The sequence below is a fragment of the Apostichopus japonicus genome, chromosome 16 (genome assembly GCF_037975245.1).
Source record: "Apostichopus japonicus isolate 1M-3 chromosome 16, ASM3797524v1, whole genome shotgun sequence".
Classification (NCBI taxonomy): domain Eukaryota; kingdom Metazoa; phylum Echinodermata; class Holothuroidea; order Aspidochirotida; family Stichopodidae; genus Apostichopus; species Apostichopus japonicus.
In genome coordinates, this window is record NC_092576.1 from 924733 (window position 1) to 940639 (window position 15907).

The 15907-nt window shown below is 37.9% G+C and overlaps 2 protein-coding genes across 2 annotated transcripts in view; both read left to right on the forward strand.

Moving 5' to 3' along the window:
- Positions 1–5315, forward strand: part of LOC139983327 (uncharacterized) — a 31667-nt gene extending 26352 nt beyond the window's left edge. The window contains exons 10-11 of the mRNA XM_071996828.1: positions 2173–2270; positions 4952–5315. Of these exons, the coding sequence (XP_071852929.1) occupies positions 2173–2267 (95 nt within the window). The 3' untranslated portion in view covers positions 2268–2270; positions 4952–5315. The remainder of the gene's footprint in view (positions 1–2172; positions 2271–4951) is intronic.
- The window catches only part of LOC139983335 (uncharacterized), a 111225-nt gene extending 95336 nt beyond the window's left edge, over positions 1–15889 (forward strand). The window contains exon 15 of the mRNA XM_071996851.1: positions 15779–15889. Within this exon, the coding sequence (XP_071852952.1) occupies positions 15779–15883 (105 nt within the window). The 3' untranslated portion in view covers positions 15884–15889. The remainder of the gene's footprint in view (positions 1–15778) is intronic.
- The last annotated feature ends 18 nt before the right edge of the window (positions 15890–15907 follow it).

Sequence of the window (15907 nt, forward strand, 5' to 3'; positions counted from 1 at the left end):
TAGTGTTTGACCGATTATATGATAATTGGTTATTACCGATTAGTTCATTTGACAATCGGACCTATGCCGATTACCGATTGTTCCATCGTTTTTGTGGAACTGGCCTAATATATGATTAAGTATTATGCGTGATTACCTTCCCCTAGGCAAATATAAGCAAAGATGTAAATGGACGACTAAACGTTTCACACTAAAGCAAATAAAGAACACTGTAATACATACTACATGGGGCCCTGCCTGTTCATAACGATGAGTCGCAATATTGCAATCCCACCACAGCACAGTAAATGTCAGACCTGTACAGACTACAGAAGCGGCAATATAGCAACCATTGGCTCTAAAATGCAAAAAACATAACTATGGCCAGCTTTTACAACTAGTATTATGACCATTATCAGTAATGCAACTCCAATAAATGAAGTGAAAAGTACACCGAACGAAAATAAAATATACGTAATTTTGTAATATCATATCGAAATATATTATCCGATATGAAAAGTAAAACAATCCCTGACATTCGCTTCAAGTTTTCACTAGTTACCATCTGCTAGGGAACACCGATTTAACATTGTTTCAAACGATTATACACAGTAAGCCAATGGCACTTCTCTGTTGACTTCACTACATATGAGAGAAATAACACACTAAAGTCCAATTGACTTTGTTGTGCGTGTCGCTGGAAATCAGACTTTCTTCTGTCGGTTGAGGGTCCTGAGGGAGTTCAGTTACTGAACGGGGTTATTTTAGCACGTATGGTACATGCAGTCAGGGGGGGGGAAATGCTTTGTGTTTTTTTGCAAATATATGTGTAAGTGCGTTTGCCTAATCACAAAATACTGTAATGCAGTAGAATTACTAAGGACTGTTGCCAAACATTATTAGGGATTTTCAAGAGTATTTCGCGCCTTGATTTCATCATTTTATCGCATTTATAAAATTTGGGGCGCATTCATAAACTGAACAGCTTCAAGGCTTAACCGTTCCCTAGCCAGACTAGCCTAATGTATGTATAACTAACATTGAGCAAAACCTCATGTTATTGTTTTCACTTTCCATTTTTCACGTAAGTTGCAACGGCCGAAGTGGTTAAAGGGTATATTGTTTTGGTTTTATATTTAGTCAAGAAAAATCTTTCTTATCAATCGTTAAACATGGATAACAGTAGGTTTTGTTAGAATTTAAAATTAAAGTTACGTCTTCCCCCTAAGCTTATTGTATGATGTTCACTGCCAAAACTGGATAGTATATCGAAGAGCATTATTGCAATCTCGCGTGAGGGACTTGCAATTCTGTTACCTTCCCCGGCTTTTAATAGCGTTGAATCGAATGATCTACTTTCTTTTCTGGTTGTGGTAAATCAAAAGCGCCAAAAAACTCAATCCTTTATGTGGAACGCTATAATCGGTTTGGCATAATCGGTAGCGCAATGGATTTTGCCGATGCCGATAATCTAACCGATTTTGGGTCAAACACTACTTCCGATACAAGGGAAGAGACTTCCAGTTCAGAGCCCTGCCATTTGGCCTTTCAACAGCCCTGGGAGTTTACACAAGAGTAACAGGAGCTGTAGTCTCTTCCTAGGAAAAAGAGGAGTCTGCCTCTTCGTCTACCTCGAGGATTGACTAAAAGTCCGGGATTCAGAGGCGGAAGCAACACTCAACGTCCTCAATACCATCCAAATCCTCCAACACTTGGGTTGGGTTATCAACTGCAGAAAACCATTACCCATCCCCACACAGTCCGTGTAATTCCTGGGGGTGGAACTGAACTTGCAAGAGGGGATCACCTATCCCACGGGAGAATGAGTCCTGGTGATCTCGACAGCCTTACACCTGCTCCTATCACAACAGGTGTCACCAACTCGACTCTGGCTACAAACCCTAAGCCAGATGGCCAGTCTGGTCAACGTGGTGCAGCTGTGCACATCCCACATGCACCCACCCCAACTGCATCTCCTCAAATCAACCAACCCAAAGGTTTTGGACAAGGAAGCCCCAGTCCCCCTGTCAGGAGAAATCACCTCTCACCTCCTCAAGTGGTCGGACACGTCCATCTCTGTTTTCAATTTTCACTCCACTATAATATGAAAAGATTCAAAATTTACAGCACATTGAATGTTCATGATTGTTTCATGTTATTACTTATCCTTTTGTTTTGCTTTATCCTTGTCAGTTATTTTTGTCATCCTTCTCCTCATCGTTGTCATCGTCTTACTCACCTACCTCCTCATCTCCTTCAAAATCTACCGCAAAGTACCAAGCAATTAACAGGTTTGAAATTAACAACTTTTTTAATCTCTTGTGTATTGATTTAAGTATATGTTTGAAACAGAAAATCAAGACACTCATCCACTAAATTGCAAAATGTACAGACTAGAAGCTAGTGTTTGTATTATTGTACACGTAATGGGCCTCTTGTGTGACCAATTTCAACCTTTTTTCCTGTGCATTATGCTCTTGGCAAAATGGCATAATGGCAAAAGCACACATGAAACAAACAAGTTTTGACATAGAGTTAATACATGAGAAGAATGAAAGGTCGCTGAAAGTTAAAAGTATTGAAAAGTTACACAGAGCCATCCCTTAAAACCTCCTAATCAATAAAAGTTGTCTAACTTTGTGAATGCATACCAGTGACATGTAATTTGCCATAAATGTGGGATCAAACAGTATACTATGAGGGAATTGGGAACTAATTTTAGTTGATATCAGATAGCAAAACGTGTGGACCTATGAATGTGTATCTCAGGGATCATAGGAAGATTAGATATCCAACTGTGTCTATACTTAGAAACATGCAGTACAAGTTTAGAGTAACATACAGATTTGAATATTAGTACAATGGTATGGTTTAGTGTACCCTGAATAGTTTAATTATACTCTTGCTTCATTGTCGTTGTTAATGTGACAATGTTGATCAAGTTATTTTCTTCTTGGTTGCTTACCGGATGAATCTATGCAATGGTGATGGTGTAGTGTGTGCAAGTGTGTGTTCATGACATTGACTTGTAAACACGATAACTCAATATTTCAAGATGACTTCACTTCATACTTGGTATGTGGATCCATCTTTTGAGGTACAAGAATTCTATTCATTTCTGTGAAGGTCAAAGGTCATTTGAGGTCAAATGAGGTCAAAAGTCTGAAAACTTTGTAAATACGATAACTCAAAAAATACATCTTTGATGAACTTCATAGTTGGTATGCAGATCGGCTTTGCAAGTACAAGAACCCTATGCAATTGGTGGAGGTCAAAGGTCATTTGCCATCAACATTTAAATCAAAGTTTGAAATCTTATATGTAAACACATCAACAAGAAGCACATATTCCTTGAATGTCATATGCATAGTGTGTAGATCTGCCTTGGTGAGTGCATGAATCCTCGTGAAATTGGTAGGGGTCAAAGGTCACATGAGATCATCAGGTGTAAACCATGTAAGCATAACTGAAAACTGAAAGCAACAAATAATCTGTGAGTTCTCTGATGCTATGATTTCTGTTGGTGTACATAGTTAAGTATTGAAAGGGCTCTATAGGTCTTCAGACATAGTCATCCAGTTAATGAAATCTGCTTCTGAGTTAGCTGCTTTAAATCCACTCAAGTGTCCCTTATGTTTTCACCCTCTGAGCTTTAAGGGATCAACAGGTTATCTCAAATGGTGCAATGATTGGCTCAAGGGATCTATAAATTATTCTAAAATTTGCTACATTCTCAGTGGTTTATACTAGATGACTGGTAACTTGTGAAAATATTGCAGTGTACAATCAATGTCATGAACTCTCATTCATTAATAACATTAATAACTATTAAAGCTTTTATAGCTCAAAATAGTTAAAATAAAATGTCTATGTCTATGTGTGTATTTTTGCAAACCAAGACTATTCTTCCTAGATATTAGAACATTTTGGAATACAAATGTTATTGTAAAATCCTGAAACCTTCAAAGGAGAGCTGCAACAAAGAGCTGGACATTTCTGAAATTTTGAGGTTCTTACTGACTTTTTGGATGAATTTAACTTACTCTAGTTATGTGAAGTTTTATATCACAAGGTATTACCAAGCCAACTGGCTTTCTGGTTGATAAAAAAATTTGTATGATCTAACAAAGACTAATTCTTGTGCCCTGTTAGCATCCATGAATCATATATTGAGATTTGTAAGTTTACAAATAGATGGATTTGGAAGCTGCATTTGCAAGAACTGTTTTAGATGGCGGCTGATAAAAATATTCCTGATCTACATTCTCAGCCTGTTCAAACATTTTCAAGCTTAACATTTTTTACAAGGTGAACACATTAAAACCTAGATGAAATTACTACTTAGTATGCAGATCCACCTTATGGAGCTCAAGGAGGCTAGTATTTTCTGTGGAGGAAAGGTCATTTGAGGTTAACAGAGGTCAAATTCTGACAATCTTGTTATGGTGATAACTCAACAAAGAAATGTTGCATTAAATTAATACTTTGTATGGAGAGCTACAGTACTGAAAACAAGAATCACATCTCTTCTGCTTTGTTCAAAGGCCATTTGAGTTCAACAATCAGGAAGACTTTTAAATTCTGTAACCCAAGAGTAAAGCGTATTAGTGTTATTGAAAAGAGACGCGCCCAAGGGGAGACGTGGAAGAATACACCGTGTGGAAAATTGTTCTGTAATGGAAACTGGAGAACACGAAGGATAATTATTAACGTATAGCAATCTGATCACTGAATTGTTACTGTTTACAACAAATGTAAATTTTCCTTCGATACACTGGAACAAAAAATATGGCAAGTTGTATACAGCTACTAAATAACAGGACACTGAAAACGTAGAGATGAAAACTCCTAGAGTTCCAACATAGCAGTTACATAATCATTAAAGAAAACTAAGAAAAAGAACAATTAAGTCAAATTACAAGAACAAACTATCCCATTAACTTTCCTCTTTAAACTCTCTTACAATTCTCAGCTCACCAGCCCAGTATTAACTTGAAGGCATCCTTCAAGCCCTTGCAACATGGAGGCTGTGTCCAGACGATGATGTATGCAGACGATACCCAACTGTACCTTGTGCTTAATCCTGCTGAGGCTCGAGAGGATCAACTTCAGCGACTTGAAGACTGTATTCGCAGCGTGAAAGCGTGGACCACTGCCAACAAGTTAATGCTGAACGACACCAAGATATATATATTAACTGTGACTCCATAATTTTAACATAATGTTAATGGGATAATACAACAACTATTCATTTGGAATAGAGTGTATATTGTGCATTTCTAGAATGAAGCATCATTATGAATTAACAGCTTGTTTGGTATATTTCTATAACCCCCCTCCCCCCCAAAAAAAAGAATTAAAAACAAAAATAATAATCTATCACATTTTATTTTCACTGGAGTATGTATAAAAGAGGAGCCGGCCATAGCATCAAAACTTTTATAAGACTATAAAAATTGTATAAGGTTATGTTTTATTTATAAGGATATAAGATGAATAACTATAAGGTTATAAGAAGTATGTTTGGCTTTCTTTTGAGCCTGTGATGTTTGACATCAAATATACAAAGAATTAAAAGAAAATACTAAAATGGAGAGGAACTGGGGTGGCTATTAGGGGAGGAGGAGGCCACCCATCACTTTCAATTAAAAACTTGTAATCGACTTGATCTGTACATTATTTTTTCCAAGTCATAAATCCATGAAATCTTCATGTCAGAAAATTGAGATGGAAAAACGTGGGTTGTTTTGATACTTGGAAGTGGACACAGTTTTGATGGTAATCACCACTACAGTCTACAGTAACATACAGTAGGTCGATAGGCCTACAGTAGCTTTCTCAAGGCGGGCATCAAGAATATGGTCGAGTTGTTCGCCTCTTCTTTGGCCGTTGTCATTGACGTCAAACTATATGACCAAAAGGTCCAACAGAGACTGAGCCAAGATGAAGGATACCACATAAAAAACAAGTTCTTAAATTTTGTATTACATTACTCCACCTTGCAACGCCGTTCTCTCGACAAACAGGCAATGAGCGCTTAAGGCAACACTCGCAGGATGAAGTGTAACCTGCAGAGACTATTCGTGGCAAAGTAGCGTGAATGCAAGTTCTCTTTTTGTTGTACCATGAATCCATGATTGATATTGATAATTGTAGAGACAGAGCAAAGATACAGTATGAAATTAGGAATCAAAATTAGAACTTCCAGTATTGAGATACTGCGTCATTGATGCTCTTGTTTATTTAGGTTTTGTAAAGCGCCTAGAGGCCTTTTGGTATTTGGCGCTATATTAAGAACTTATTTATTATTATTATTGTTTTTGGTGCCAGTGAAGGTCACCAAAGGTCAGTTAGAGGCCAAAATCCAAATTTTATTAAAAAGCAATAACTCCCATTGACATGGTCCGACATGGTTGTTAACTTGGGAGTAGTTGTGAATGGTGTAGGGGATCGTTTCAAAACATAACGGTAATATAATCCAAGGTCAGCAAAGTTCAATTAGTTGTCAAAAACTAGTATTTTTGCAATAACTTGAGAACAAAATGTCCGTCAAAGGTTGGGAGTTATGCTATTGTAATCCAGTAGTCGACCCACATCTAGGTGACCTTTGACCGCAGGTAGTGTCCCACATGGTTGATATTTTGGGAACAGTTGTAAATGGTGAAAGGGATCAAACATTACGGTCATGTGATCCAAGGTCAACAAAGGTCAATTAGGGGTCACACTATTGTAATCCAATAGTCGACTCGAATCTGGGTGACCTTTGATCTCAGGTCACCAGAAGGTGACCTATATTAGTTTCTTTGGTTATTTGAATTTTTGTAGCTATATTCGGATCCCATTCGGATCAATATTGTCCATTGGTTGACCCCTGTGCGAAGTTCCTGTACGAAGTTATCAGAGGTCAAGAATCACAACAAGAAATAGCACAACACTTATTGACAATATATTTGTCAGACTCCCAAATAAGCTACTTGACAACAATCTGCTTTCTGGTAACTTATATACACTCTTAAGTGATCATCTTCCTAGTTTTTGTAAAGTTGTGGGCCTAAAAATCAAATAAGACCTTTTATTCATTTTAGCAATCGAGATAATTTCAACAGTTTAATCCAATTAATGGAATATTTAGATATGTCATCTGTCTATAATAATACTGACGTTAATGTTATTTATAATAACCTCATTGATATTGTTCAGTCTCAACAATACAAACTTTCATGGAGTGAGATGTCTAGGTAAAAATTCCATGACAAGCCATGGATTGCACCTGGCATCAAGCAATCCATTTCAACCAAGAATATGCTCTACCGTAAATACCTTAGGAAGCTCACTGTTTTTCTTAAGGCTAAACTTTCTTTTGATATCGCATCATCAGGTCAGCTCAATTCACGTATCATAAAAGTATATTAAACCAGTGACAAACCTCTTCTAGGCATACATGGTCTATTATAAACACCCTTATTAAAGGTAAAAAGAAGACCCAATCTTCACCTGTTACTTCTATCTTCTACGAAGGCCTTCAATACTCAGATAATCATGACGTTGCCAATGCCTTCAATAAATATATACTTTTCCTCTGTTGGTGGCACACTCCGCCCAAGTCTGTCTTCCTCCATTAATCCTTTAGAGTACTTGAGAAACTTGGTTCCCTGAAGTCTCCAAGCTTATCAATGCACTAAAGCCTAACAAAGTTCCAGTTTGGATGAAATTAACTCTCAATTAAGTTTGCTACAAGTACCTGCTCTTGTTCATATATTTAACAGTGTTTTTGCAAACTAGAACCTACCCAGATGCGTTAAAGGTTGCCAAAATCATTCCTTTACTGAAGAAGGGCGATTCTAAACAAACTACTGGAGAGTGTTATTGAAAAGAGACTTAGGCAATTTCTTACCAATAATTATATTTTTTATGATTTCCAGTTTGGTTTTAGGGATTATCTTTCAACAACTCATGCTTTCCTAGAAACTGTTAATACTATTCGTTCTCAATAACGTGTTATGTTTATATCTTGACCTTAAGAAAGCCGTTGACACCTTCGAGCACTCTATTCTTTGATGTCACTATGCGGTGCATGGAACGGCACTTGATCTCATGGCTAGCTATTTACAAAACAGAAGGCAATGCATTTATGTTAATAAAACATTCTCTAATTTACATTAACATTAATACCGGTGTCTCCAGGGATCCGTCCTTGGACCCATGCTCTTTCTAATTTATATCAATGATATTCACACAGCGGTGCCCAACATCTCTCCTCATCTCTTTGCAGATGACACTATTGTTTTCCTGTTGGTAACGATTGTAAACAATTAATCGATAAGGCCACTCAGACTCTTAGACAGCTTAATACTTGGTTTGATTGCAAAAAGCTTATCCTCCACTTAGGGAAAGCTAATTACACCATTTTTCATGCAAAAGATACAAGTCACTCCTGTCATGACAATTTTAATGGTGTTACAATCTGCAAATCGTTAATTAAAAAGTATTTAGGATTAATTATTAATGATAAACTTTCGTGGGTGAACCACATTACCTATTTCCGTAAATCCCTGGTAAAGTATACTGAAATCTACTTTTCTTTTATTTACTCTTAGCTAAGATATGCCATCGAAATTTAAGGCACTGCCAAATCGTCATATTTCAGACCACTTCAAACCCTACAAAATTAAGCTACTAATGAACAAGCCTAGACATTATCCGACTAACCTCTTATACAGAGAAAATAATTTGCTTATGATAAAGGATTAGGGTTAGGTTCAGCCGGGGTAGGGTTAACAATACATTACATTACAATACATTACATTACTTTATAATCATTGCAATAACAAGTTACCAAATGTATTTGTGCTGTTGTGAGCCATTCTAATGTTTGTAATTACTCCATCATAACTCCTTATAGGAATTTATTTATCTTTTTTTTTATCATAACAATCAGCGCGGCAAATTGCTTCTCAACAACTTTCGTTACAATCTATGCATGGCAGTCTCTGTCTCAATCTGCTATAAGTCTCTAAAGTCATTTCAATGTAAAGGCAAGGATCTTCTCAACAAGTACATGGAAGCATGTTGACTTTAAGCTCTGATAACAATATTTAGCTATACATGTATATATCTCTTGTATATGTACACACTAGTCTCTGTTATTTTAATTCTGGATAGGTTTTTGATTGAAATGAGTGAATTAATGGTAGATGAACAGGTATTAGTAATGTCAATAATGCAAAATTGTTGCCGAAAAGTAATGTCGATAATGTAAAAAAAATGTATATTTGAAAAAATAATGTACAGCAATTTTTACTGTTATAATATTTTATAGTTGTAGTTATGGTTGTAAGAATATCATGTAAAATGATGTGATAATAAAAGTGTAAATACAAGTGTAAGTAAATACAAGTGCAAATATATACAAGTGTAAATAAAAGTTTAAGTACGAAATACAACTTTTCATTTGTCTCTGTGTGTGTACATTCTGTTTTTACATTGAAATCATCGTATATTATGAGCTTTACACTATCACCACATATATTACAGTAATTTTGCAACTTCAAAAGATACATCAACAAACAAACAAAGCATTGACAAATTATGACACGATGACGTATGCAAGCGACAAGTGCAAATTCACTATTGGGGGAATTTGATTGAGGCTCATATAGAGTCCTCAAGAGTAGAGACTGCACCAAAAAAGTGAAGACCTGTTATGTTAACTTAACCATTATATGAGGTCCCTGGAGAAATTACTTACAAATCTGAATAACTAAAAAAATCCAGTCACTTTTGGCAATAGGAACCCAGGTATTGTTGGAAAGGTATTGAAATGAGGTTTCCAAAAATGTCAGAATTGAACTAATTATGTATTCAAATGAGGTCATTCTATAGAGACTGTACTTTGCTTTCCCATTTGAAATAATTTTGATGAAATCTTTTGGACTTTTGATGGTTTGATTAGTTCAAGACATGTTATTTAATAACTAAAACATAAGTTGACGTTTGAATGTGAGGGATATGACTGATTTTTTGACGTTTTGTTATATTTTCATTCGCGAATAAATTATAATATTTTACAGGCTACCAAAGTTAGGTTTTATATCAAAGTCATGGTCTCGATGCTGGTCAAGGGCTCTTATGGAGTGATAAGTAGAGGCTGTTATGCCTACACATCATCTTTGACATCTCAGTTGTTGCTATAACTGGAACAAGTGTCTCATAAAAGGCTAATTAGTATGCGCATAATTTAAAAATTGTATAAACAATACACAAAATAATGATAAACAAATTGCTTTTGAATTATTTAAACCACCCCCCTCCCCTCAATGATATATGCTGCCAGGTTGTCACCCTCCCTAATACCCCTACCCCCTCCAACATGAATCCCTTCCCATAGCAACATCTATGTAATGTAAAAGCATATGCTTATTGTAAATAGATGTATAATCACTAATTCCAATCAAGTGGGACAATGTTCAACCAAATTTACCCCCTCTAGTACTCTGCATTATACCCCTACACTGCGCAGTATTATCACTAGTCCATCCATCAAGGTTGTGACAGTCTCTTGGGGGTGATGGTTGTTCTTCACCAGTGATGCCAACATCTGCTACTGGGGGTGGTGGAGGTAGGGAAGGTCTTACTGTTGTTCTACAGGGGACAAACTAAAACGAATGACAGCGAATGACCGAATGACAATTGACTTTGTACAGGGTTAGATACCATTTGCGAATGACAGCGAATGACAACGAATGACAACGAAGCAGGGGCGTAGCGAGCGGGGGGTGTGGGGGTGTCACACCCCCCCCCCCCAATAATTTGGTCGCTGTCGGCAAATTTTGGGTCTGTCGGCAAAAGGAGAAAAGGTGAAGAGAGCGGAATGGGAAGAAAGAAGGAAAGCTGAATAGAGAAAAGGAGAACGGGAGCTTCTTCCGTGCCAAATTTGACTTAAAATATGCACCAGATTGCATCTAACGACGTTTCAAAACTAAAAATTTTCCAAAGGGGAGGGGTACATCCCCTCCCCTTAGACCCCTCCCCCATTTCAGTCACCACTTCCAGATCCGTCGGCAAATCAAATTTGACTTAAAATATGCACCAGATTGCATCTAAGGACGTTTCAAAACTAAAAATTTTCCAAAGGGGAGGGGTAGACCCCCTACCCTTAGACCCCTCCCTCATTTCAGTCACCACTTCCAGATCCGTCGGCAAATCAAATTTGACCTAAAATATGCACCAGATTGCATCTAAGGACGTTTCAAAACTAAAAATTTTCCAAAGGGGAGGGGTACATCCCCTCCCCTTAGACCCCTCGCCCATTTCAGTCACCAATTCCAGATCCGTCGGCAAATCAAATTTGACTTAAAGTATACACCAGATTGCTTCTAAGGACGTTTCAAACTAAAAAAATTTCCAAAGGGGAGGGGTAGACCCCCTCCCCTTAGACCCCTCCACCATTTCAGTCACCACTTCCAGATCCGTCGGCAAATCAAATTTGACTTAAAATATGCACCAGATTGCATCTAACGACGTTTCAAAACTAAAAATTTTCCAAAGGGGAGGGGTAGACCCCCTACCCTTAGACCCCTCCCTCATTTCAGTCACCACTTCCAGATCCGTCGGCAAATCAAATTTGACCTAAAATATGCACCAGATTGCATCTAAGGACGTTTCAAAACTAAAAATGTTCCAAAGGGGAGGGGTAGACCCCCTCCCCTTAGACCCCTCCCCCATTTCAGTCACCAATTCCAGATCCGTCGGCAAATCAAATTTGACTTAAAGTATACACCAGATTGCTTCTAAGGACGTTTCAAACTAAAAAAATTTCCAAAGGGGAGGGGTAGACCCCCTCCCCTTAGACCCCTCCACCATTTCAGTCACCACTTCCAGATCCGTCGGCAAATCAAATTCTCCACACCCCCAACAAAAACCCCTTCTCTACGCCCCTGCAACGAAGGACAGTGTTGAGTGGAGATAGAATGATTAACGGAGTGGAGTAAATGCGGTTATTGGTTTTCTGCGCAAAAATGATTTGAGGAAAATCGCATGTTACGTGGTTGCAGGGTTTTGGTGTAATTTACGGACAGAAACCCCAGGGAAAGATTTTGTGTGAGAATGCGCTTGAGTGCTGTGCTTTTTACCTCTGCAGATTTATATAGAAAGATAACTGAAGCCGTTTCAAGATGATAGTATTGTTAGTTTCTAACAATTAATATCGGAAAAATGACGATAAATTTACTTTTTAAAATCAAACTTACAATTTCGCTTACTATAAGGTGCGTTTTTATCTTGTCCGTACTTTACTACATCTAGATACCCAAGAAGTCTGAACTGTGATACCCGGTTGAAGCAAATGTCTGTGCTGTCATTCGTTTTAGTCAACGCAATTTTTTAGTGTGTACAACATATTGTCATTCGTTATGTGTAACGCAATTGTCATTCGTTTTAGTAATACCCTTCTACAGTGATATTCTGTAACCATGAAAAAATACAAAAAAAAAGGTAAGCTATAACACAACACATGTTTACTACACAAGGGGGGAAATGAGTTGGTGGAGGTATGGGCATCCTTTTTTATATAATTTCCATTTTTCTCATGAATGTATGTCTTGTATCTAACTTAATAAGAGTACACAAGGGGGTGAAGATCCTGTAGACTGCAGCACTAGTTTTTATCTTTATGCATTGGGTGGACTGATCACCAATTGCTCTTTTCCCTGCAGTTGCAACAGGGCCCCTGTGGTATTGTTACGAGAAAATACAGCCTCTGGCAACCAACTGAAAACGTGTGTGAAAGCGTCATCTTTGAGTGATCATTTACTGTTAAGATACACGACAAAATGGCGACGAGGATGGGATATCTAAGTAGCCTGTGAAGATTGTTGGATCTTATAGTCACTTCTAAGCAGCCAGGAGCCGAAAAAATATGTGTGATGGTGAAGATTTTTCGAGATAACTTTTGTGAGTGCTAATTGTCAATGTGTTGTACCTGTGCAGTGCCGTTTTGCATTGGCTAGGCCAATATACGTAATACGGTAGGTAATACCCTTGACTGTGAATAGTGTGAGAAACGTTACCAGACGCGTATCCAGGGGGGGGGGGGGTCGTTGGGGGTGAGCGCCCCCCGGGTAAGGAAAAGAGGAGAGAAAAAATGAGAAGAAAAACGGGAAAAAGAGGGGGAAAAAGAAAAGGAGGAGAGGAAGGAAGGGAAAAGAAAAGAAAAGAAAAGAAGAAAGAGAGAAAAAGGAGAAAAAAGAGGGAGTAGAAGATAAACGCCAAGACCTCGGGAAGAGAAAGAGGAACAGTCATAATTACAGCGCTGATCCCTATTATATACACAGGGTAGCCAGTGACAGATCGAGGATTACGGAGGGGACGTGCGCCTCACCCTACCCCTTACACCGACAACTCCATTTTTGACGTTCCGTTTTGTCCAACTTACAAGGCCTGGGAAGTGTCATTTCCAGCGATCTGGGAGGCATTTTCGGACACAATTTTCATGTACGCTTCGCGCCAACTCATGGTGGCGCTACGTTTAGATAGTTTGCCAACATGCTTCGCCCCTCCCTTGGCAAATTACTCGCTACACGCCTGTTCGAATTTGTAAAGCAAAGAGCAGGTATCACATCATATCAGTGAGCATGAAAATGCATGTTCCAGGATGAACAGCCTCAAAACTGTCTATGTGTGTAGTCAAAGGCGTTGGAGCCCAATTGGATTTGGGGGCTGTAACGACTTGCCCGAAAAATATAACCAAAATTTTTCAAGCGCGAAGCGCGCGTTCAACACGTTGATGTCACTATCATATAAGCAAGCGTCGGTCATTACATCGCATGGCATCGTGTACATTACGGTCCGTGAAAGTTGCGCAGTATACCGCCGGATGCTAATGTAAACAACGAAATGTCTTATGTAGATGGAGAAAAAGCATACATGTAGGTCCAATTATGTCAAACCTCTCTTTTACAGTAGTAATGGCGAATTAGTCGGCCAATCTTAGAACTTTATTTTAATTACCAAGGAGAAAAATTTTCAACTATTCATTTCCTTAAGCTACATCATTGCTATTAATTTTTCTTTCAGTAGGTGCCCGAAAAATTCTCAGCATATTGCCCGAATTTTCAGGTGGAAAAATTTGTTTGGGGGGGGGGGCTGCAGCCCCCGCCTCCTACGCCTGTCTGTGTAGTGTTCGGTTTCGAAATATCTGGTATTTTTATTTCCTTCAACCAAGTTTTATAATAGCCGTTATAAGAGGTTATAATATTTCTACACCAATAAATTAACTGTGTCGGAATTTTCGAAAATTTCCTCACCAACATTCTTCATCATACTTCCCTCTACCTATGCAATTTTGACCTGTCTGTTAGGGGTTGAAGGAAGTTTTTCTATATTGGTTGTCCATAGATTGAATTTCGTGCAACATTATGGATATGTTTTGAAGTGATTTTATTCACGAGAAATGGGAATTTTAAAATTCTGAACAAATAATGGGCTTAAAACCTTGAAAAGTGGGACTTTCGGACATTGTGGGCCGTGACGTAGAATCACCTACAAAAGCAATGATCCACAGGATATGCAATGAGGTCGAGCATGATGTGTGACTGGTGACAATCTTCAAAAAGGTTATGGATGAAGAAAAAAAACTATTGGGAAAATGCTTGGTTCTTAGGCAAAAGTGTACATCTGGTTCGTCATTTTCAAGCCCGGGAAGTGCCATTTCCGGTGATCTGGGGGGTATCAAAACCAGAAATAAAACCGATGGTAGCGCTCCGCTTAGATAGTAATTCGCGCCCCCCGGGTTAGAAAATCCTGGATCACGTCCACCCACCTAACCTTTCCCCTTCATCCGCGCCACACCGTCATTCCTTACACCCCCCCCCCCCCGTTTTACTATTTCATACATCCACCCCTGCCTATCTATCTACATCTTAAATAAACTAAGGGAAAAGTTGCGGATGATAGACTAATGGTGCACATATGCATGAGACGAATGTACACGCCGTAGTAACGAATGTGTGACAAATCAACACATTTTACTAGTCAATGACATCACCATGACGAAATATCTTTGCAGTGAGGTTCAAACCTGATGTGGAGCTTTTTGATCAGAAAGCTGTTTGAATGATTCTCATATAAACTTCAATGTGTTTCCTTTTATAAATGTTAACTTTTCAGTAAATATGTAGTTTCTTTGGATACGAAACCATGAATTCAAATTACTATAATCTTTAATGTGCGTTTTCTCAAATCTCCCCTTTCACATATTATGCTTCTTGTTTTGCAATTAGTAAAGATTAACGGTTGAGTATTTTCAAGAATTTGACTACTAGATTTTCAAAATGACACTTTCAATACTATTGTACATAGCTTCCAACTACCAAAACACAGCATTCAATGTTTTACTTCATTACTTGAGAAACAAAAATTAAGAGTCAAGTCAATGAATCATTCAGACAAAAACACAATGCCCCGATATAACTTGTTCAGTGTATTTTCATCATGACAACTAAACGTACTTAAAACTAACACACGCGGATAATTGTGCTTATCGTAATGTCAATACAATTGCCAAGTAGGCAATGTTATTTTAACTGTATCTTCCTGTTTGCGATTACTATTTCTTTGTGAGTAACCCGTCGTAGTTTTCACTTTCCATCTAGAACATTAGTTGCTTTTATTCTCAGATTTTTAGTACTGCCAGTTAAGCAATATAATTTTAATTTTCTCTTCTCTGTTTACCATTGTAATTGCTCTGTGAGTAACACATCGTAGTTTTCACTCTCCATCTACAACATCACTCTCCATCTAGAACATCAGTTGCTGTCATTCTCAGATGTCGATACAACTGCAATATGATTTTCATTTTCTCTTCTTTGTTTGTCATTGTAATTGGTCTATAATTAACGCATTGTAGTTTTCATTTTCAATCAAGAACATC